Source organism: Anser brachyrhynchus (assembly GCF_964034855.1).
Source record: "Anser brachyrhynchus genome assembly, chromosome: 21".
NCBI lineage: Eukaryota > Metazoa > Chordata > Aves > Anseriformes > Anatidae > Anser > Anser brachyrhynchus.
The window spans coordinates 5,556,867-5,581,626 of record NC_137714.1 but is presented as its reverse complement, the minus strand read 5'-3'; the positions used below and the strand labels follow the sequence as shown (position 1 = coordinate 5,581,626).

The window sequence follows — 24,760 nt, the reverse complement described above, 5'->3', positions numbered from 1 at the left end:
TGATGTGTCTGCACGCTGACCTGCTTTCCACATCTCCGTGTAACAGATGTTTTAGGTTTCCCAAACACATCTGTGATGAATCACACAAGGCTTGGCTTGTCAAACGTGAGCGTTATCTCCACTGACATACAGCTTCCTCCCTTTGCAGCTCGTGACCCATAGGGGAGCTGCTGAGTTTGGACGGTTTATTGAAGTCGTATTTAAACCGACGGCACTCAGAAAACACCAAAAAATGACACAGGAGGCAACAAATTACACAAAATAATCCTGCCTGCTAATGAGGAAAGTGTATACGCAATCACCTGGGAACAGAAGAATGTGCCTGCCCTTTTTTCCTGCAGCTATCCTCACGACGGGCTAGTCCACGGGGAGAACTGCCGGAGCCCCGATTCCAGGCTGCAGACAGCCCAAATCTGACCTCTTAATAAAAACCTCTGTTGCAGGATGTCTGACACCTGACCGAGCCAGGCGGAGGAACACAGCCACCCCTTTTACACCTGGAAAGCATCGAATAAACTGTCCCCGACCACCAAACCTATCACCAAAAACTTTATCCCAGCACAGCGGTGTGAGACGGGCAGGTTCCTGCCCTCCTCTTCGGGCTGAGCCAGGACAAAAGTACCAAACGTCTTGCAAACAAAAGCTCTCTCAGACAGACATCCCTGTCGTTAAGCCGTGATTTTAAGCAGACTTGGTTTCTCTTGGATCTGATCCCTGAACAGCTGTTTTCCTTTTACTGCTCTCAAAGAACGTTTCTCTGAATCAGTAGATTTTCTAGATTAAGTGCGGAGGGCTGGGGGGCACTCCAAGCGTTTTCCTGTTTACCAGAGCGATATGTGAGGAGATGAATCTTGAGGCAGGACATCAAACACACGCACACAAAAAGGGCTGCCACATAAGCAGCTTATCTCTCAGTTATTGTTGCTCCTTCCAGTCTCAAATTCTTTCTTTCAAGAAAAAAAAATCCTTAGCAAGCAAAACTTAACTAAAAGACAATGGTAAGAGCTGTAAAGCAATATTAAAAAGACCAATTCACTGCAGCTTACTATAATGCCTATGCAGTGAGCTCAAAAGTGAAAGAAATTGCTAATTCCTAACAGTTCTGCTCTGCCCCGCTGTCTCCAGCGAGCATTAAGCCTTGCTGCGCCCTTGGAAAGTGAATTTGATCCCGACTTCACAACTAGGGATAAGAAAAAAGACCAAAACCCCAAAGCCATTAATTTGTGGTACGACTTAGGGCTCTGACTCATGCGGTCTTGCAAATCACGCTACAGTGAGTCCAGAGCTGAGATGTGGCTGCTGCTGCCAGTCCTGTCCTCCCCGCGCAGGGCCAGAGCCCACCCACACAACTCCACGGAGCGTGCCGACCCAAAACCTCACTCCTTTCAGCTCGGTCGTGGTGAAACAGCGGGCTCCTTTCACGTTGCTGCCATCTCCACTGCAGGGATGCTCACCTCTGAGAGAGCTGGGGGTGCAGGACAGAAAAGAATTACACCGGAACAAGTTAGTTGAGGCAACGATTTTCATCAACCCCCGAATTAACTGCCATCAGAACCAGGAATAAGAGCCGAGATTCCCACCACCAGGCAGGCAGGCTCATCTTCTGATGAACCCCGTGGCTGCCACAGAGCAGCTGCAGCGCTGGAAGAGGCACCTTCACGCCGCTGGCTCTGCACAAGACCTGTTCCAGAGAACTGCGGCTCCGCACGCAGGTGGCCCCCAGGGAGATGGTGCGGCCCCAAGAATCCTCCGCTGCGGCACTCGGGCTGTGCCAACACACCTCGGGCACCCCACGAGGCCCTGATCAGGCATCCCAAACGCGCCGAGCGTTTCGCCATTTGTTCCCTGCTAACGTGTCTAACAGGCACAGCGCGGCGATGCTCGCCACTAGGCAGCGTGAGTGATCAGTTTAATTAGCGGCTTGTGTTCGCACAGCAACCGAGGTGTCAGGAACCAGAGGAGAAGCACTTATAATTGAGAACTTCAAAAGAACAACAGCAACAAAGAGGTTATAACAATACTTGCCGGCCTCCTTCGAGAAAATGAAGCCTACTGGAATATATTGGTTCTTAAGCACACTCTAAAAGGGTACTCAACTGGTAACTGGTAAGCTCTGGCCACGAAGTTTCCCAAATTGCTGGAATATGAATTGTTGTAAGTTTATCGAAAGGCAAACTATACACTATACCATTAAAAAAAAAAAAACACCACCACCAAACAACACCCCCACACACTACAGAAGCATTCTACATTTCCAACAAGCGCTGGCACTTGGTACACGTACCCTTAATTACAGGGTGCCACACAAGAGGCTCCACTTAAAGGTTTGTTAGCATTTCCATCATCAGTCTGAAAAGCGTCACAGACAGAATTTAGAAACACCCGAAGAGAATTACCAAGGTGGCAGCAGCAAGAACCGCTGTGCTGAACCTGGTGGTAGCTGGGCTAGCTTAACAATTAGTTTCCCCCAAAAGAATGGAAGAACAGACTTTTTCCCTCAAAACCAAACCCGTGGCTCTAGACACAGCATTCAAAGCAACGTCACCTCCTACGTGACTGAGCTGCATTGCATTCTGCATTTGGTTTATGTGCGTTGAGCATTGGGTTTATGACAGCCAAATACTGCACTATAAAAAAATCCTTCAGGAAGAGAAGAGACCCAGCGACACAGCGCAGTGCCAAAAAAGCTGCTGGTGGATGTTGAGCGTGCTGACTCCTCCGCACGTGCGAGCTGGACGAGGGGAAAGCCGAGCGGCTCCATGTTGGGGACACGTTCCCATCTCTCCTTCCAGCTGGGGACGATTTCCCTTTGTGAAGCAAGGCTGGTATTTAGCAGCGCTTGGGCTCGGGGCCAAGCTCAGCAAACGACCACATGTATCGCACAAGCTAACGCTTCCTGCAGACACCAAACACTTGCAACTTCTGCACAGGGTTTCCCTGCATGCTGCCCCTTCGCATGCAGCCCGCGGTGGGAAGGCCACGCTGCCATCACGTGGCAAAGCAGCCTGGCAACCCTCCGGCTCTTATCTTGTTCTTTTTTTCTTTCCCTGGCCTCTCCGGTGCTTACAAAGCCTCTCCTGCAGCCAAACTTTGGAACAATCTCTCAAAATCTTGAGTGCTTGATTTTCAACAGCACGGTTACGGGATAGGCTGAGACCTCCCATTTTACAGAAGCTGGGGAGAGCCTGGTCACCCCAGAAGAGAAGGCACACAGAAGGACGAGATGAAGTCAGTCCTCCCTTCGCACGGCTTGTCAAACCATCCTTCTGCTCTGCCTTTCGTCCCTCCCTGCGATCCCTCTGGCATCAGAAGGGGAGGGATGCCTGCAAGGGGCAGCGGCTGCACGACGAGGAGCCTGCAGGTCTCCTTGGCAGGGTCTGGGTGATGAGGGAACACAGATGAAGAGATGAAGAGATGCTACCCAGGCTGTTTAAGTACCACTGCTGTAACACGCTGCTCCTGTCAACTCCTCAGCAGCGCAAGATCATAGCGGCGTGTCAGAGGAAATCTCACCGGCGTGGCACTAACAGAATTTACTCGCTGGGCAATGTTGACAGGCAGTATTTGCTAGGAAGGAGAAGCACAGCTCTGCTCGACACAGGGAACTCTTCTGGTCTGAGTGCTCTGGTGTCCAAAGGGAGTGAAGCAGCTGGGATAAAGCACCGATCTTACCCTCATAAAACCTGCTTTAATTTAGACTAATACTGATTTCCTAAGACAGAAAACTGAACTTCAGCCAAAGGACGCAAAGAAAAACATTTTACACATGCCCACGTTAGACCTCCACGTTCTTCAGACCACCACGACCGCAGCGTTTTATCTCCCAGCTTCAAAAAGAAACCTCCTTTTAACAAGCTTCCTTCACCTGTAAGTGACAGTCAAAGAAAACAGTGAGGTGTGAGGGTTTTCCTGCTGCAGTAGGTAGCTGCTTTCGGGAGAGGTTACAAACAGGCTTCGCTGAGACGCACTCGGTCGCTTTGGTCCAGCAGGCACGAAGGAGAAGTACTTTCCAAAGCGATGTGTTAGAGGAAGGTTCTTGGTGGTTGACATCTCCGCAGCCTCTCTAAATGCAGAATCCCCGTGTTTTCCATATGAAATATTCAATAGCCTAAGAATGCTCTCAGCTTTATGTGCAGTTCTCCATTAATTAGGAGCAAATCACAGCAGTGACAGCCATCTCAGCTCTTAAATGCATCTGCTGCTTCAAACAATTCATCACCTCAAGTTATTCAACGGCAACGTTATTACCTCCCAACAGCCTTTCTGTTCAGCTTAACTCTTCCCTACCTGTTTGTCCAGTTCTGGGGTTGGCAGCATCCTGCTCTACCAACTGCAACCAGGTTTGGGGCAATTCTAACAGAAAACCACGCACTTGAGGTGCGAGCTCCTTTCTGATTATGAGTGTGTTCAACCACCCAGCCAGCTGACACAAGTAACGCAGCAATCTTGCAATAACTGAGATTTGACACATCATCCAACTCTGGAAAAGACATCACGGAGACCACAAGCGCTCTTTTCTCAGTTAAAAACCACTTTACCATGCTGGATCTAATGACATACATTAAGAGCGTGTTTTGAGTTTCTCGAGCATCATTTTGTAAGTCATCCCTCATCACTCCAACTCTCATTTCTCCCCCACATTAAACTAATCACAGTAACACCCCTAAGTCTTATCGTTTATTTTTGGTCCATCCTTGCAGGTACTGCTTGTAAAATAGCAGCATGATTTCTCCACCTATCTGTACGTTCCTATTGCCTAGGTGTCAGCTGAAGTCCCTGCCTGGGCTTCGGGCCGTTCCCGCAGGGGTGAGCCCAGCGAGGATCCCCCAGGACTCCACGCTGCTGCAGCTCGCTGCTACCAACAGCAGGACAAGAAGCGGTGTCTTCAGGTGCGAATAAAACAAAAGCAGCAAATTAAGACGAATACAGATGTTGTTTTCATGCAAATGGTGCTAACGATAAAAAGGAGAAAAAATACAGAAAACGAAGCCCTGTAAAAACGGAATCACTTACTGGATTTTTCTGTGGCGGTTTCACAGCAGTGCTATTAGCATCTCTTTAAAACATTTCATGAATCTTTCATACACAAACACACACAAGAGGCCCAACGAACACCTGACATTTAACTCAGGCGTGTACGGATTTTTACATTGCTTATTTTATACCGTGTAAAAATAACAGCAAGCGCTCAGCGTCCGAGAACGCCAAGCTGCAAGCAGCAGGTGACTGCTACACGCTCGCGTCTCCAGAGCAGGCGAGGGGCTCAGCAGCAGTAAGATTTGCAGTTCTTCCAACCCCCCGGTTCAAATTCGACCTGCAGCACTGGTGACAGTAACCCAACACCCGGCAGCGTTCCCAAGAAGCCAACAAGCATCTTGAGGGATCAGAATATTTGAAGGAGTCTGAATCTACTCCCCGCCTTTTGGCACGCAGGACACAGAAAACACTGCGAGAGAAAAATAACCAGAGATTGATCTGGACTTTGTGTAAGCTCCGAGCTGCTTCAGGTTCCCCTCTCTGCAGGGCGATGAGGGGCAGCAACACAGCAAAGCTCCAGCCTCCTGTGAAATGGGTGGCTGCGACCTAGACTTGGAGCTAGAGAAGTCCTAAATAACAAAAAATATATGAGCAGGAGCAGAAAAACATCCTCTGCCAATTCCATGCTCCCAAAAAGCCCAGGCAAGCTAACAAATATCCACATTTGAAGATACAAATAACCAATTCATCCTGTTAAATGCCTGTCCAGAGCTCCTTATGAAATTGCACACCCACAGCAGGCCACGGTGGGAACCACCGAGCCTCCCTTTCAGGAGCTTTCGTTTCCACCCAGCACCACGTATCGATTTATACGCCGTGCCAGCTAAGAGGTCCTCCGAAGGAGGATGAGGAGGCAGGAACGAATTACGCTCGGCGTTTGTTCAGCCAGCACCGGGGCAAACATCTGCTGCAAGGCTGCGGTGGAAATGTTTCTATCAGCTCAGCCATCTTGTCTGGGAAATTACAAACCCTGGAGGGATGTTTGCTATTAAAGTTTCAGCCACTCGCAAAGCAGCCGTCTGACTGATGCGAGTGACACAGAATAATGCTGCTGGTATGAATATAATGCAGCACTTCAACTGGCCTCCTCCAGCATTTCTATTTCACAAGGACCCTCACAACAATTTCCAATTGGCGTGGCCTGAAAGTATGCACTGCACAGGGTCTGATAAACACACCGTTTTTGTTTTCCATTTCGTGTGCTTCAGAAAGGCACCATCAACCTGTGAAAATTGAAAAACAAACAAACAAAAATCCCTTCCTAGATAACCTTCCTAAATAATTTTTCCGTGCAGGGTGGAGAGAGCTTGGAAGACCTCACTTATTGTTCAATACAGAGAAACTTCTCAGAAAGGGAACACCTTTCTGTTTGGCACTACTGGATAAACACACTAACCTGGTGCTCTGCACTCAAAGGAAGTTTTCAAGACTTTGCCACAGCCCAACATATCTGCCCATGCACATTAGTAATTCATCTTTTGCCCTATTATCACAATAGCTTTTTTGTGTTTTAATAGCATGCCAAGCTTTTCAAGGACTGCTCACTTCACCAGGCAATACCCTTAAGCAAATTGTTATCTTCAATAGCAACACCACAAATAAGGATCTGAACCAAGGCAGGTTTGCCTATAAAGAGATAGAAAGAGAAGGAGAATCAATCACAGCACAGGACTCTCAAGGCACAAGCCAGAGCAAACCCAACTGCTGCATAACCCCAAGATAATTGCCTCCGTACTTTCAGCATTAAAAGCAGCGCCCTTCAGGATAAAAGGAACTGGGCTGCCCGTAGTGCATTAGGGTATTTAGGGTATAATCTCCAAAGAGGCTGACATTACCTGTGAATTACCTTTGAGAACGAACTTTCAGGAGCAGCAGAGCTGCTGCAAAGCTGCGAGACCCTTTGTGTTTGGAACCTCCACCCCAACGCCCGCTTGTAGTTTCACGAGGCTCAGGCAATGGATTTGGAGCGATGGAATTTTCATGCGTTTTGACTGTTGTTATAATTTTGCTTTGTGGGAGTTTTGATTTGCTTGTTGTTGTTTAAAACCACCAAGGCAGCTTTCTTGCACTGCTCTTGTTCCTTCCAATCAACTCTTCGTAGCCTCCCAGGGCGAGGGAACCAGAGAACACACCGATAATGTACCGGCCACGTCCAAGTACAGTCACTTTATCCTAGAACGAGGTTAATGCTTTCTAATAAAATTACACTGTTGCTGTACAAGCGTGCTAGCCAATTTTCCTATGTGGACAAGCTGAGAGTGAGACCACACTGCTTAAAAGCACAATTCATTGCAATTTTAACGCTGCAAAGAGACACCCATGCATATCACTGCTTTCCACTGGAGAATAGACACGCACTGGTACGAGCAGTGCCAGAAATTAGGAGTAACGTGAAACACAGACCTCTCCCCCAACCCCAAGTCATTAACTGGATGGTAGTGTTGTATCCTAGGAGATGGGCTTGTTAACATTAATTGAGTTTTTGAAGGGTAAGCAACTGTATTATCAGATACGTGAGCCCCACCAGCTCTAACTATCCTACGTGGCAGCCAGTGCTGGTGGTCTAGGGAGGAAAAAGCAAGAGATCTTGGAAACCAAGTGACCTTCTCGTCTTCTTCTTAAGTTAGTGGAACAAGACACAGCAACAGAAAGAGCCAGGGGGCTTTCAGTACAATAGTTAGCCTTGGACTCCTGAGTAGCCAAGAGGGAGGAAGCTTTATTACAATATTTCTGGACTACGTTGATCAGTAATACGTCCATTTATACGATCATTTTGTGTGACTCTTACCTGCGAGGACTCAGCAAACAAGAGTGCAGCCGCGGGAGGGACAACATCCAGGCTGCTGCCTGAACTAGGACATCCTCCAGGTACTGTGTTTATGGATGTCTGCGTATTTTCATTTACCATGAAAGAAGACAGTCAACACAACAAAGAATTGTATCTAGCAATGCAGAAAAATGTCAATTTCCTTTCCGGCTTTAGATGGAGGTGCTAGCTTCAAAAAAAAAGTTATCTGCTGTACAGGCACAGAGACTTCTGAGGGTATTTGAATTATTGAATAGATTAAATGTGGGAAAAGGCTAAAGCATTGCAAGATCCAGCCTGAGTTACTCGTTATGATCGATGTTACAGTCCCACCTGTTCTATACCCAGTGCTCTGGAAATTAGAAATAAAAAAAACAGCAGCAAAGCCTAACAAACCCACAATTACCACAGATTACGTCCTTACAGTCACTCCGAGCAGATTACCTTGAGTGCAGGAACACCCATAGGGAGAGCTCGACTAGGCACAAATTCCCACAGCAAACTTTCAAATTCAGATTTCCAAGAAGTATCTGAGGGCTTTGTCGTGTAACACCAAATTCAAACAACGGCTTCTTATACTGGCTGTGTGTATTCATGTGGGTTATTCTCTTCCCCAAAAGCACTAAAGGCCTTCACTTGCATTCCCTCTGCAGAAGAAAGCTACTGCTACTCATCAGACAGCCTCCCTTCCCAGCAGAGCTGCAAGGCAGCGAGCAGCAGGACAGGTTTTCCATGACTCACGTTTCCCTAACTCATCACACGCATGCTACCGCGCAGCAGTCTCCTCACTGAAACCACTCCAATTGTCAAATACGCGAACAAAGCCTTTTCTGTGGTTCCCCAGCCGCTTCTCAGCGGGGTTTGCTCGCTCACTAGGCTCAGAGAAACCCGCGCCACCCGCGGGGACCCAGGGCAGGTGCACAGCCAGCAAGGACCCTGCACCGAGCTGCTCTCCTTCCGAGGGCCTGGGCAGAGAAGGACAAGCTTCCTACAAAAGAGCTTTTAAGGATTTAATTAAGGGATGGGCGTGCGCTGGTTCTGTTTGTAAAAGATGTGGGTACCTGCAACTGATTTTCTTGGTGTCTGCGTCGCAGAGGGCGCGCACCCCGTGGCTAACGGATCCCATGTGGAGCCGGGCAGCAGAGCTGCCAGGAACCCTGCAGCCTTCGAGCAGGCAACGTCAGCTTTAATTATGGCAGAGATGAGGCAAAATAAGGCAGAGGCAAGAAAGCCTTGGCAGCATCTAACTTAACTTTCCCGCTGCCCTTCAACAAGAACTCTTCTAATGAAACAAAATGCAAAGCCCCACTATGAATTGCAGATGAAAGCGACCTTGGGGAGTGAGGGAGAGGAGGAATAAAAGCAGATGGGGGCTCTCGGGATGGTCGGTACCTCGAAGGCCAGCTGAACTCAGCCCCGTCCTTCCACTTGCTGACCTGGACAGGTCTCACGGCAGTGCCAGAGCAAAGCACGCCCACCAAGAGCCGTCTATCCAGCCACCAGCTTCCTCCTCACTGTTTTTCCCCTGCACTGCTCCATCTGTAAAGACCCTGACAGATGTTCATCCAACTAAAGGAACTACCTCTTCTCATTAGCCTTGCTTTTGCCAATGGAGGGCTACAGCTACAGGGAAGTTGCAAAGGCTGGAGGGTGATGAGCAGGCTGTTTGGGAGGGAGGTTACACAATGGGCTCTCTTCAGCGAGGGAGAAAAGATGATGTATTCCTGGAGAGAGAATGAAGCAAGAATATCCAAAAATCAGCAGTCCAAAGAACTTCTTACTCTTAAGATAAGAAGTCCCAGCTAGCCTGGTTTTTCCTCCTGTTTTAACGTGACCTTTATGGAACGACGAAGCAGGACCGAGCAGTACACCAGAAAGGCTGTTTATCTACAGCCTGCAGCATAACAGCCACCTTCAGCTGCGAGGTGACAACTAGCGAAATCAAACACAACGTGAAGCCCAAAGTTTGAAAAGTTCCCTCTCTCTTCTACGTAAGGTGACTTGAAAAGGTTAAAGCTGTGCTTCAGTAACTCAAAAGAACAAAAAGTTAACGCTGGCTTGGCAAAGACGGAAATATATAAATATGTAAGAAGTATTCAGTGGGAGTTTACGTAAATTTGTTGCACACTATTTAATTGCCGGAGCAATGAAAACTTGTACAAGCACAATTTCTAAATGTCAGCATGGTGTGTTTTTTTTTGAAGAGCGATGACTCAAGATTGTGTAAACACGGGATAAGCACTAGGAAAGAGTAAATGGAGGAGGAGGGAAAATGGTAGGGCAATTTTCACTTAAATGCTTAACAACCCCGTTCATTTGTCTTCGGCAGCGCTATCGATATGCTCCAAGGAAAAACATTCAGAAGTCACCGTGGGGCAAGTGGGGTCGTTCATAATGACCATGACCAGCAGCTTATAATAATCTCCATCTCCCTACAGTAGATACACAACTATTAAATAAAACTTGCCAAAATTAAACGCATTTTTCCCAAACATATTTTGGACAGCTACAGGTTAAAACTCTCTGGTTGTTCAAACCTAACCAAGGCTTCAGCTTCTTCCTTTTCATCCTTTAGCTGAAAACCATTTGTAGCATTTCTGAAAGGCTTACAAGTGTAAGAAACATACAGATTTCTCAGAAACAAAAACATTACTCACCTTACAAGAATATAAATAATGGAAGGACAGAGAGGAGACCTGTGTGCCCACGGTGAGCAGACAAATTCTTTTTAGAAGCTCTTATGCTCACAACAAAAGACTGTTCTAAAGCCAGGCAACAAAAATCCATCACATCAAATAGCACAGAATAAGAACATGAGCTGGAATTGTTAAATCAATACAACTTTAACACAGCATTGAAGGTGGAAGGCCTTTGTCCATGTCACTTCATCATACCAAGGTGAAAGTCCAGATACGCAACCCACAGAGTTATTCTACCTGCTGGATCTGATGCAACAGTGGGGACTGGGATGAATGCGCTTTTCCACATGCTCTTTGAGCATCCAGAGCGTGCACGGTTTATGGCTCATTTTTAATCACACCTGAACCTGCAAATTATTAAATTCTGCAGAACAAAACCAGGGTCAAAACCAAAAGACACTCACTTTTGCAAATTACCTTCTTCCAGTATCTAAGACATTATACACTGCAACTTTTCTGCTCTAGGATGGCGAAAGGAAACCTAAGCAGGAAGCCTAGTCCTCGCTCACATCCAGGTTGCAGAGAAGTCAAGCTCCAGTGAAATACAACGATCGAATGCGAAGAATGCTGTACAGGCAAGAAAGCTGCACCCCAAGCAAGTGCACAATCTCTGATGGGGTAATGATGCTTACAGGACGCACCCTCTCCTCCAGAGGCAACACACGCTGTGCATTTGGGGCTTTCAAAATTAATAAGCGCGCATTTATAATGGCAAAGCCTCCCTCTCCTTATCTTGGGCTGCTCAGTTGAGAAGTATCACCCCCGAGCATCAAAACTATTGGTAAGCAAAACCTGTAACAAGACAGGCCAACATTAAGGTACAAAGACAACCACAAAGAAAGCAATGCACTAAAATTAGCACAAGTTCGTCTTGCATTAAAGCACTGGCAGGGCTGGGAGTGATTCCAGAATGCGAGATTTAATTGGTGGTGGTGTATGGAATATCTGCACTGTATTTTCTCCTTGAGTGCCCCACAGTCCTCCCTAGGTCGTTCCCAGCTCCCTGTGCTACGCGGTCCAGCTGCAGTGACTCCAAGATCACGATAGCCAAGCATGCCCTGGCTTAGGAAAGCCAAGCAATGCAGTTAGCCCCGCACGTTTTCTGAATTCATTATCAACACTAAAGGCCTAAAAGAGACTTCAGGGAAGAAAAAGGAACGTACGAAAAGCAGCAGCGGTAGGGCTGCAGGAACAAGAAAAAGAAAAGGGTTGGTTTTACAGTTTAATGGGTTTTCTGTTTTGTGTTTGGCGGTTTGTATTTTTGGGGGTTGGCATGATGTATTTCTGCAGTTCCCTCCTACGGGCAATTCAGGTAATGAAAAATTCAGGCTTTGGCAAGGATCGCTTTCTGAGCCATAAAGAAAAAGAAAAGAAAAAAAGAACCGTAATTAAGCTTACCGGAAACAAAGCTAATCAAACTCGAACAGTAACAAAGGGCAACACAAACACGTTGACTGTATCACATCTTTCTTGCTGGCCAAAAGCCCAGAGTTTTCATTCCCCCCCGAATTTCACAATAGCACTAACAAGCCCCAGCCCGGGGCGCCCAGCTCCTCTACAGACTAGGTTTGTGTGAGGTCAGCTTTTCAGAAGGTCAAAAACGCAGCATGTGGAAAGTGTTAAGACTTTTATGTAGTAGAGGAGGTTCTTAAAACTACTACTGTTCGACTCAGAAATCTTGGAGCTTCACAGATCATTAGAGGTTTCTGAACCACAGAGAGAAGGGCAGAGTTAGCAAAATAAATCAGGAGTTCCTGTGGGACGTGCTAGTGCTTACACAACAAGAGGCACCAGGCACAAAGCAGGCTCAAGAATTAAACAACAGGGAGGACTTCTCAAATTGCATGAGGAATGAGCTGGTTTCTAACCTGGAATGCACTCTCCCTTTCTTTAAAGGTTAGGATCTAGAGACATCGTACGAAATAATTCAGCCTGTGTCAGGCAAATTCGGAGGCAGGGAAAAAGGAGCGCAGAGAGGATGTCTGGGGGAGGGAGGAGAGGACTGAGACAAACTGTTCCATCCAGCGAGAACGATGCGGCTCGTCACGGCAGCCCGAGTACTTCTCAGCACCTCCTGAACGGCAGATTTCTCTTACTGCTGCACAGGAATTTGGGAGCGTAAAAAAGAAACAGCATTCCCTGCCAATTTTCGATTTATCGGGTGACCAGAACCAGTAAGGACTTCCCAACCATCAGTATGTTCGATTTCGTCATTAATCTCAGGGCACTTGGTCCATTTCTGAAGACCCCAAGTTCTTAAACCCCGTGATTACATGGGAACCCCCTCGCCCACTTACATCTCCTGCAAGTTTCTAACTTCATGTTTGCGAAGAAAAGAGGAATTGAAAACTTTCATCTTGACAGATACAACCCAGAAGGAACTCCCTCCGACATTCTAAGGTTTTTTAACATATAGGATGTAAAAAGAAAAAGGCTTTCTGTGGAAGCTGCTTTGGCTACTCGATGTCTGATGGCACTCTGTGGCTGGGGTCGGATTTGCAGCCTTCCTCCCACCCTGCAGACCGAGCCGACCACCCGGCAGAACACACTGCTTCCCTCAGGGACACGCTGCCGGGACAAAACCAGGTGTTTACCCAAAAGAATAACACCACCACCCCTAAGAAACCAGTAGTGGTCTGGGGGCCTGATAAGCATTTTTCTTTCGGAAATATGAAGGGGAAATGGCAATACATGGGATTTCAGCTTCTGATGTTAAATGACCTGTTATCGCCCCAGACCGCCTTGGTTTCCCCTGCGCCACAGCCCCTTGAAACAAAAGCCACTATTCTTAACTCCCTGTTCTCAGTTTATTCCACAATCTGTATAATTCCAGGGAGTTTTCCTTGGCAAGGAAAAAAACAAAAAACAAACCCCAGCAATCCAGCAATCAAGCACTGCTTCTTTTTTACAGCTGGCTTGAAACAAAACTGACAAAATGAGTGCATCTGTCTGCCCAAGTTATTGTTGTCTTGCTCTCAGTACAGTTATAGCAGCATATTACAGGATATTTACGACTGAATAATGTATTTGGGGGCTGATTTTACGCCAAGAGAACACCAGATACATACAGTTCTTACAGTGCCATCTGGGGCAGGAAGCAACGATTAAGGCCGATGATCTGTTGTATAAGGGGAAAGCGAATTTCATGCCCAGCGGGACAGGGAAGACGCATTAAGAAGTAGAGTTTACTCTCTGCCAACACCTGATGGCTTCTTCTGGGGCAATTGTTTGCCCCCAAAGGTGTGTGTGTGCTGTGTTGAGCCAAGCATCCTGGTCCACAACTTTCTGGGTGCCCACGTTAAGGAACCACCAGCTGTGTTGCACCACCAGCAGCTCCACATTGCCTCAACTCCCCTGTAAGCACGAACCTCACAGCAGGCCAAAACTACTCACATTTACTTACTTCTTGAGCTGGAACATTCAAAGAAAACTGCTGCAATACCTTTTGAAATGGTAATCTGTCCCTCAGATGGTGAATACACACTTGAGACAACACCTGGGTAGCTCTTCCAAAAACCCTGAGCTAGGTGGGTGTCATCCCGTTACGTCAGCTACAATCTGATTTCTGCTCCCTCGTTCATCAATGGCATATTAGGAATTAAACTTTGTTATCCCTAACTAGGATAAGAAAGCAATGAGGGTGACACAGAGGAAAAACTCAAGCTGCAAGACAGAGAGCTTGTTCCTCAAACATAAGCAAGCCACCACTCTGGCAAAAATTGTCCTGAGCAGTCTGCACTGGCCTCCAGCAGAAAATAAGGATAAAATTTGGTCCAAATACGTAAATACACAAACCCTGATTTCACAAAGGCCATAAACTTTTAAGTTTAAACACACAAGTTGAGCGAGCTGCAAAAACTGCTTGGGTTTCATTGCAGTTTGTCAACAAACCAGACCTGAGTAATTACCATAAAACTTACCGTTTCTCAACCCAACTCCACATCTTCCGTATCTGGAAGCCCCTTCTAAAAATTCCTGCATCTGCTCCATACAGATTTTTTTTTTTTTAACAAGTTAGCTTAGATAAGACAAAGGGCCTACCCAGCACCAGGCAGATATCATCTGCAGCACCAATACGATGCTATTCCAACTTGAGGCCTACATTGTGTTCTCCCCTTCAGGGCTTTTTTTCCCCCAAAAAATGGACAACATCATCTTAGAATACCACATTAATGCTTAAAAATCTAACTTGCCATAAAACAAAGCCGCTGAGCCATACACATCTTCCAGTGACTAAATCAAGTACTTATAGGACACAATTTGTTCAACAACACTTTTATACCAATAATACAGTATAAATATAAATGGTATAAATAGCATTAAGGACATCAGGGCATATCTTCCTGCTTTGCCACAGATGTGTTCTGTTTCCCTGAGCAGGTCACTAGGTTGGCTTCTGCCTCAGCTCCTCACCTGCAAAAACCCAACGGCGCTGCCTTTTAGGTGCAAGACTAAAGATCCTGAGATCCTTAGGTGTCACTTGGGGGTATATAAAGCTAGCACCCCAAGAGGATACTTCTAGAATCTTTCTCTACCAAGCCATTTCAAAAATCAGACACTGGGCAGGATTATACAAATCTCTTCCTGCAGTTACCCAAATTTTGTAACACTAACACTGTTCTAGGACAGGATGTTCCACAAATATCACTGTTGTTTCAAATGACTCGTCTATTTTTGCCCTTCTGAAAGCCATCTCGAAGTTTTAGTATCTTCAGTCACTGCCTGGATGGGAAACAAACAAGAGTTTGTTTGGTGCACAGCATCCGTGGAAAAGAATCTTGCCAGGATAAAAGACTCCATCCTGAAAATAAACAGTACAATTTCTCAAACAGATACCTGTTTTATGTATCTGAGATTCACAGGACCTTAGGATTGATGTCTGCAGATTTGATGCAATCTGACAACTGCTGAAAAAGAAGAAAAGCCAACACCTTTCCTCGCAGGGAAAGAAAAATGCAGAATAAAAAGTACACAGTTGGTGATGAACAGAAACGTTCCCTTCAGCGTCGATAAAAAAAAAAAGAGAATTCACAGTAAGAAAATAAACAAAACAATAAAATGCCTTACTTTGGTGAATTATAAACAAAAGGTAAGGAAAATGCGGTGTAACAGGATTACGAGGAGTCACGGAAGCATTGTTCTCTCTCACTTGTGGAGAGAAAGACTCGGACAATATTGTATCAATTTCCCAAATAATCTTGGTTTAGATCTTCAAATACATACTTTTCCCTACAAAGCAGAAATTGTCCTTTTTGGCTCTCTGACAGAACACAATGCAATTGCCTAATGGCCTTCTTTTGCTTGCAACAATATTTTACCTCCACCTACCTCTAAACCTTCAGAGAAAAATAAACAATGGGTTTCAATCTTGTAAAGTAAAATAAAAAAAAACAGAGTGCAAACAGAGTTGATTTATTATCCATACTAAATGCAATTCTAGAGTCCAGTTGGCACAGTGAATGCACCTTCTATTTTTATGCTCTTCACCTACAAAGGTTTCTTAGTGAGAAACACAAATAAGCAGCCCAGTTTCTGAGCTGATGACGCTGTAAATTACCTTCACAGCACAAAAGTAAAACGCAATAGAAAATGAAGAAAGCGAGCTTAAGAGATTTAAACCAAATAAAAACAAAGCACAGCAGGTACTTTCTATCTCTGGCTTTCCTTGCTGTGAAATTGAGAGCCACAGAGGTATGCAAAAGGGTTTTGGGGCTTTGGAAGATGGAACCCCAGTCCGTGATCAGTGGCCCTGGGTGAGCAGGCAGCAGTCGATGTAAGAAGGCAGCTCACAGTGCGAGGGTTTAGAGAGAAGCGAGATACTCCAGGATATGCTATGTTTAAAGAAGAAACTTGTGAAGAGGAAAGAAAAGGGACAGCAACATGTAAACCACGGGGTAGGAACCGCCGCCTGCCCAAAGCACGCAGCTGGCAGCTCTACTCACCTCCGAGACCGAGATCAGCTCTGGAGATGAAGACAACACGGTGTACACCCGAGGTAAACCGCAACTTTCACGTCTCTTTAGGACCTTTACAAACCTTCAGTTCTATTATCCAATAAAATGATGACATTTGCAATAGGTTTAACAGTTAAACTCACAGAAACGAGCCGAATCGCACTGAGCACACATCCCCAGCTCCCCTCAGATGATCTGGTCATTGTGAACAGCTTTAGGCTCGGCGCCACTTAAATCTAGGAATACCTCCATCTGAGCTCAGCTTCTCAGAAAATCAGCTTTTTCAGCATTTCATAAAATTCTCTGGCTTGCTTATTCTGCTCCTGGTGAGAAGCATGAACTGGATTACTGTATGCCTCCTCGGTACCCTGCTTTATCTTAAAGCCAAACATTCCCGTTTAGAGTCCCCCCCTCAATCAGCTCAGCTAGTCACTCATTAAAAAAAGGGCAAAAAAATAAAAATGGCAACATGTTCCCTACAGAAGTTTGTTATGCAAACGACCCGATGGTTTCACTTAAGACAGGAAAAGCAACCAACCGATGCCCCGGCCTGCTTTCAGAGCTGGCTGAGGCCCAGTAGGATATCTGCTGTGACTAAAGAAAAAAAAAAAGTCCTAGGCTATCGTTCTTAAAACGTGAAGCCCAGTCCCTGTTTTACCAAGAACAAAACCCTCCGAGTGTAACAGCCGTGCGATGGAAGCACTAGCAGCAGCGAGCAGAGCTGAAATGAAAAGCAGTGGCTGTTTATGTTGGCAGTCACTTCAAACCCTAATGGAAAATTTCAGCTCTGCCTGCATCGAGGCTACAGCAAGTTATTAAGGAAAAAGGTTCAGCTTTCAAACAGAAAAGGCTTGCGTAGCTCGTCCCTTTCTGAACGCTCCTGCAGCAAAGACAAGTCAGGAAATAATAGCGCTGGACCACGCAGCGCATTAATATGCTCTCATTAGGGAAATACACCATCAAACAAAACCTAGTTCTTCTGGGAAGGGAGAGCAGCAATAACGCCCGGGCTGCAGCCACAATCCAATTCAGCTACCGGTAAAAGTAAGTTACACCACTACGTGTAAATATTAAAAAGTCAACGTAGGGCTAACTAATCACTTTTTAGTGAGGGACCTACAGATATTCACCTAATTATCCCCCTCTTTATCAAAGGAAAGCTGCGATTTGAGCAATTATGCTGCAGGAGGACGGTTGCCACCCGCGTGCCCCGGGGCATTTTGCACTAGCACTGCCGGGCTGTTTGCTGACCCGACCAGCACAGCACAGAGCCGCGTCGGTCGGAGGACAAACACCTTGCCAGGCTCCACATATGGCAACCGCCGTGACCTTTCAGCCGCCGCACATTTGTGCTATATTTAAGAGCTACTCAGGAAGCCAATATTGTGTATTATGTAACACAAGATTAAGCATTAATGAGGCAAGAATAAAATTGTTTATCTAAACTCCAATCTAAAATTAAACAGAAGTTTATGCTGAAAGCTCACATTGCGCTCGTGTTGTCTCCTAACATTAACAGAGGACAGCTTATTTAGTCTCAGGGATAAATCCCAAACAGCGTTCAGTTGGGCAGGATTTTTACTACCATAACAGAGAATATTTTTCCTAAAGAAGAAATCGGTGCACGTTTAGTCTGCAGGCACATGAGAAAGCACCCTGCAGGTATTTTGATCTAAGGGAGGCAGTTGATATTCATTACTTTTATTTACACTGTGTTTTAAAGCTAAATACGGAAGCATCCACCCAGAGGGGTAAGACCTTCAGATCACACTCTGCTGTCTCTTGCCAAGCAGCCAAACCAAAAATCATACACAGCAGAGATGCCTATGTGCTTAACGGAGAAATTCAAAACAAAATTAGACCAAAGCCTGCAAGTCTCCACAAAGGTTCACTGTTCTGTTTTTAGACTTCTCCCTCAGCAAGCAGCTCCACAAGGCTCACCAGGGGAAGAGACGAGCAGACAATTAGACCACGGCCACAATCCCTGCACCATAAACTCCTCTGATGAATGCACGAGGAGTCATTCGAGAACCTCAAAGCGTTCAGGGAGGTGTCAGCCCCACTTTTAAAAAGAGGCAGAAGAGGTAATAAGTACTTAGGCCTATTCCCATGGAAGGTATTTCCAAAGCCTGAATTCAACTGCAGCAAATCTGGTGGCCAGTGACTAACACGTGTTATTAGGCTTAAGTCTAAGCAGACCTACCAGCAGGAAAATCACAAACGTCCCCTCCACTTCTAGTGGCCAACACGTTGGAGTTCTGCTGGTCAGACAACACATTTAATACAAAGAGGGCTGCGGGAGCTCCAGTGGAAGAAGACCCAGCTCTGAATGCGAGCAAGCTGACACCGTGATGTGGTGTCCTCCTCCTGGACCTGTGTTTCTATTTACCTTTTGCACATCACCGACACAGAGCTAAGCTATTTACAAGAACACAGAAAAACATGCCCTGATCTTGTAGGCATTTAAGTCCATTTATCATGTGCCCATCGATGCTGGTACTTCTGAAACTCTCCAATTCAAGTAGCTCAGCGTAATCACCTGAAGAATTCAGAGTGGGAATCGTTAACGCTTTGAGAATCCTGTATATCACCAAGTTTTAGCGAATTAACCCAAAACAGGAAGAAAAAAGCACTGACAAAGCCAAATCAGATAATTACGAAACCTTGCTGCTAGCTGTTTATCTTGCATCTCACAACACAGGAATTTAAATGGAAGTTATTCACGAAAACTGGTCGTGTCACAAAGATGTCTCTAAAAGTTCGTGGCTTACCATGGGGAAGAATCCAAAATGTAAGCATGACCCAAAGGACACAAGAGTACTTCCCAAACTGGGCGACAAGAGAGAGCTACTCAAGAGGAAGGGGAAAGGAAGGACACAAGAGAACGGAGGGACAGATACATACAGTTGAGCAGAAACCCAAGGAAGTTTCAGAAGCTCTATTTAAGCCCATCTACATGGAGGCAATTTTTCTCCAGAGCATCACACGGTTAACGCTGATCCAGCCTTAAAGCCACTGGCTTTCCTTAATCAACCTCAGCACTCCCGTTTCAGCAGGGGGCATGCTCAGATAAGAGCTGGTTTAGTTCCCGTGTCTCTTGCTCATAAAAGCCTGAAGAGAAAGAATGCTACAGCTATTTACGCTCGTGCCCACTGGGAACCTCTCTTAGACATAATTGCTTTGAAATAAACTGGATGAGGGAAGACCTAAACAAAAACACTGCTTTGATATGAAGTCAATGTTTTCTTTCATAAAGATCTTTTCTGGCTGGTTATTCATTCAGAAGTAACTACGTTAAAAACGTTGAAAAAAACGTGTTACATTAGTTAAAACATTCACTGAGGAGCACAGGGGTTTCTTAACAGCTCACATGAACTGCAGAGAGAGAAAAAAAAGCAAAGGCACAACTCAGATAGGGCATTTCTTAACATGCTTGTGAAAACTTCCTACAGTATGGCTCAATTCTCACCTCTCCATGGCCACTGTACACCTTCCAATATTATAAAAGAAAGTGTCACATGAACCTCTAACTTCTGACTTCCTTTACAGTAGCATCAGCTCGATTTAATATAAAATAGGCCTAGTCTTCACAGTAATTTGGTATTTCTATTGTATTACTTATCTTCCACCGCTGCAATGTTCCAACTGCAGGGCTTAAGGAGGCATTAGGAGTTCTTTCCCGGAGAAAGCAGCCTAAGTATCTAAGAAAAGGCATGTATTATACAAAAAGCAAGGAAAATAAGGAGATTTAACTTTAAGTGGGTTTTCCAGAGAAGAAAAAAGCCTGCCTCCCCTCGCCACAGACTTAAGCGACTGGTTAGGTAAACTCCTAATAAATAAGAAGTGTGTAGGCTGTACTGACCTATAACCTGGTTTCCATTTAGGGCAAGTCACTTCAAGAATGTCCCTGTCTCATTTTCAAGCAGCTTTTGCAGGACTTGGGAGTTGCTGTAGTTCCCTTGTGTGCCTATAAAGGCTTTTAGAATTCTACCTCATGTTAATATGGTGGCTAAACAGGAAAATAAGGCCTGTTTTCTAGCATTTCTGGAATTGCTAGGGGGTTACTTCACATCACAATAGAAGAATGACAAGCAAAGTCTCTGAAATTATTCTGATGACCTAAAAATACACAAATTAATTCCAGAACCTTGTAATTTGCAATATTCCTCATACCACTCTAAGGAGGAAAAGCAAAACTGGATAGGCAGATACTATTTACTACAGCCTTTATCCTGTGGGTCTTACTACAGCAAAACTGCTGCAAATTTTGTCTGAAAACAGAGTGGGAATTAAAAGAGAGCAGAAGGGAGACCTGTGGGCAAAAATAGGAAACAGAGATTAAACAATCTGTTGTCGGTCAAAGGTTACTTGTAGATCAGTTACCACTAGAGGCTAAAACAGCCTGCTCAAAACCACGAACACACGGCTTCCAGTTGCTCAAACTTAGTAGTTAGTCTTCCCGACAGTAAAAATTCAGACCTAATGAAACAAAAATCTACCACTTGCACAATAATAGCCTGTATCAAATTTCACACCACTTGCAAACCTTTTACAGAGCCTTCGGCCTGATATCCAAACGCAAACAGCCTAAGTCAAGTAGCAGAAACAGGGTCAGGCACATGCCCCCAGCTCTCAGGTCTTTAGTTTTTCTTTTCTCCTGCAAACTCTTTTTCTCTAGCACAAAGAGACATGTTTTATTTAAAGCTGTATTTCATACTCACTGTAATTCAAACTTTAAAAGAGTACTTTTGCCGCTTGGTAACTTCACTATCACCAGAATGCATTCTAAAGTAAACCCAAATCTGTCCTAAATGCATTGCTAGGAGTTGCTCTAAAGCGGAGACGAAAGGGCTGCTGAAGCTGACTATGTGCTGCTAGGAGCACACTCTTTCAGCATTCCTTCTAAGCTGCCATCTTTCCAACATTGGGCCTCAAAATTGTGCCTCAAAATCCAACTAAATACCAAAGCAAGGTCTACCTACACTTGCTCGGTAACTAAGTTTTCCTGTCGTTCTCAAGGCAATCGGTGAACAGAGACGCTGGCTGAGGCACCCCAGGAATCGCTTCACCCCCCCTTCCTATTTGACTCACACACTTATTAGCTATTTACTGATGAAAGACTGATATCACAGGGTCACGTCACAAGAACATCTCAGAAGGGGAGAAAGGAAGCATCTTACAGTACGCAGGTTTTACAGGTTGTAAAATATTTTCACAGCAGTGCTCCTCCTTTCATCCAAGTTCCACACAAACAAACAGAAAGTCTAAACGACCTCTTCTTGGTTATGCTTTAAATAAATATTTTCAGAACCATTAATGCAAGCACACTGAAAATGCTAAAAACCAGTTACTCCGCCTCACTTTTCATGGAGTTATCCCCCCTTCTAAATTCAGAACAAACACGAACGCTGCTTTCTAAAACCGCCCTCCCAGCAGTTAAATGACACCTGCAGAATGGAAACCGAAGCTTCTAGAGAGGCTCGGCAATTAGGACTAATGGAAAACTAACTAGATTCCCAAGGCTTCCCAACCCTTCTTTCCTTTGAAGAAGTCAACCACTCCTCCCTGCCCGCCCTCCTCCTAAGCACTTGCCAGGGTTTTTAATAGAATTTGACAGTTAGGCAGCCTGATGAAGTTCAGATCGATTCAGAAACTCAAGTTCCACCTCTGCTGTCCGCACGCTTCAGGAAGCGAGGAGTTAAAAACGCCACCACGGATGGTGCAGGTCGGAGAGCAGCGGCACATACCTCCTCCTCCTTCCACGTTCAATTAGATTCTGTTTTGTTTTCGGCTTTCTTTAATTACCCGCTGCCATTCGAGCCCAACTTGGTGACATAAATGTATTATCCCATCGCAATGTCAGAATTTAAAATTAGATTTAGCCCCCCAGAAATACACTTCATCCAACCTTAATGACTCGGTCCAGCAACGACGCCGATTTTATGTAACAGCTTTCACGCTAAGACCTAAAAACTGCACTAAAAATTACAGCCACCTTTTCCGGCTGTACGTTTTCTCTTGCATTAATCCGAAAGGGATCAGATTCGGGGTGAAAAGGAAACAGTTCTGCGAGATCAAACACTGAAGCAGCAGGAGAAAAAGCAAATTACATAAAGTCCGAATGTACTCACAGTCTCCTTATTCGGAAGCAACTCCTTTCGGATCCTGAAGAAGTTCTTGCCGTACTGCCTCAACCCCTTAATAAAACGTTTCTGCGATAAAAGATAACAAAAATAGCATGTCAGCAGAGGGGAAAACAAAAAGATCTCGGTAATCAGCACAACTGCCAAACTGTTCAGAGCACAAGGACTGCCGATGGAAGGAAACGCACACGTACGCAGCGACGGAGCAGGCAGAAAAGGCTTCGAAAAGCCCCCGAAAAAGAGAGAAAAAAATCAAGCCAGATCCCTTCCTATGTCAAACTTCCAGCGTTTGAAGCTTTAGAAGAAGAAAGTCAGTACCGCAGCCGCTCCTTCTCCGCCACGGCCGCAATCTTCGCCGCGCGTCCCTCAGCGCTGCTGCCCGACCGGGAGGAAGGCGGCGGAGAGGAGGAGGAGGAGGAAGAGGAGGAAGAGGAGGAGGAGGCTCCGCAGGAGGTGCCGGGGGGCTCAACGCGTTCCCCCCGGCTTCGCCCTTCCTGACGCCCGCTCCCGGGGAAGCTCCCCCCGGCGGCTCGGCCGCTTCCCTCCGCCGGCTCCGCAGCCGCTGAGGGGGGCCGGGGGGCTCTGCGGGGAAGCTCCGGGGTCCCCCCGGGACTCGACCCCGGCTCCGGGGGCCGCTGGCAGCGGGGAGAAGGGCGGCGGGGGCCGGGCGGAGCGGCGCGGAGCAGCCGCCGGGAGCTGAGGCGAGCCGTGGGCCGGGCGGGAGGCGGCGGCCGCCCAGCGTGTGATGGCGGCGGGGCTGGGCGCCGCGGGCGCGCCGCAAAAGGCGGCCTGGATCGCCCCACACGCACACAACCCCACAAAACCTAACCCCACAAAACCCCCCCGGAGCCCCCGGCTGCCCCCCGCGGCTGTCCCCCCCCTTCCCGGTACGGCGGCAGGGAGACGAAGGCCCGAGCCCCCAGGGCACGAACCGAGCGCTGCCTGTGAGGGAAGGGGAGCAGGGCACGAAGGAGAGGAGCAGCAGCAGCTCCCCCAGTACAAACGCACCCAGCAGGCTGGCTTAATGCCTTCTGGGCTAAGTCTTCTTGCAAACACCGACGTGAGGGAGGTGGGCAAGAGTTAGGGGCTTCCACACTGTGGTGGCCAGGGAATTTGAGGAAGGGCAATCAATTTTCTGCCACACCAGCACTCTGCACGCCCCACAAGTGCCCACCACAACACCGAGCCTCCGGCAGATCACTGGGCAGACCTGCTCCCACCCGAGGGGATCTTTCATAGAATCACAGAACTATTTCCTCACCTCACCGCGACCCTCCGAACCATAAGACCACCAGGGTTCCCATGGAGACAGCCGGGGGCACAGGGACATAAACAAACACCCCCTGGTCCATGCTCTGAGATCTCAACCCTGTGGGGTTCAAACCTACACCCACTCCCCCTAAATCAGGGTACCCAGCACGCAGGAGTCGACAGGAGTTGAGTTCAGCACCTGGGGCGCTCGTGATCCCACACCGGGCCCCTTGGATTAGTGGCACGGTCCCAGCCCTGCACACCCAAAGATCACCAGATACCAAGCTGCCCACAGCCTGTGCGCTGATCCGCATGCATACCTCTGGCTGTTTACCATGTGAATGGCGAGGAATTTTAATTACACCGAGGGGGGGGGACACCATGTACACACCTCTGCCACCTTGTGTTTCTGGGCTAGAAAAGATGGCAGTGGCACCATCCTCCTCCAGCCAGGCCCGGCATCCCGAAAGAGCAGCGCCAGTCCTGTCTACAGCTTATGGCAAAGAATGAAAACCAACTACATGCAGGAGGATTTAAGAGCAGGCAATCCAAAGGGAGCTCGGACTGTTCACACCACTGCCTCCTGGGCGCTATCAGCAGTACAGCACTTCTGCGGCATCAGCTAACAGCATATAGGAGAACTTGACATGAAAAGCTGGGGGGAAGGAGGAGAAATCAGAGCTGTGACGCTCCAGCCATGGGTGAAAGGCACGGGGAACAGGAGAGCACAACGTGGTCCCCATAAAGAGGAAAGGCCTGGTTTCCTATTCCTCATTTTACCTAACACTTACTACGGTGTACCTGAATTCTCAGGGGAGAAGTCTATTCATCTTCTTCAGAAGGTTTCTAACCAAACTCTTTTACATTTGC

General features: G+C 46.7%; 1 protein-coding gene across 11 annotated transcripts in view; it reads right to left on the bottom strand.

The window, feature by feature from the left end:
* RERE (arginine-glutamic acid dipeptide repeats) overlaps window positions 1–24,760 on the bottom strand; it is a 232,806-nt gene that overhangs the window by 27,620 nt on the left and 180,426 nt on the right. For 8 of the 11 annotated variants that reach the window (XM_080563755.1, XM_080563751.1, XM_080563754.1 and 5 more), the window contains one exon: window positions 22,628–22,708. The exons of 1 other annotated variant lie outside the window; for it this stretch is intronic. In XM_080563755.1, the coding sequence (XP_080419881.1) occupies window positions 22,628–22,708 (81 nt within the window). Of the gene's footprint in view, window positions 1–16,484; window positions 22,604–22,627; window positions 22,709–22,957; window positions 23,400–24,760 lie in introns of those variants that run through there. 2 more of the 11 variants (XM_080563753.1, XM_080563752.1) reach the window with 2 other exon arrangements.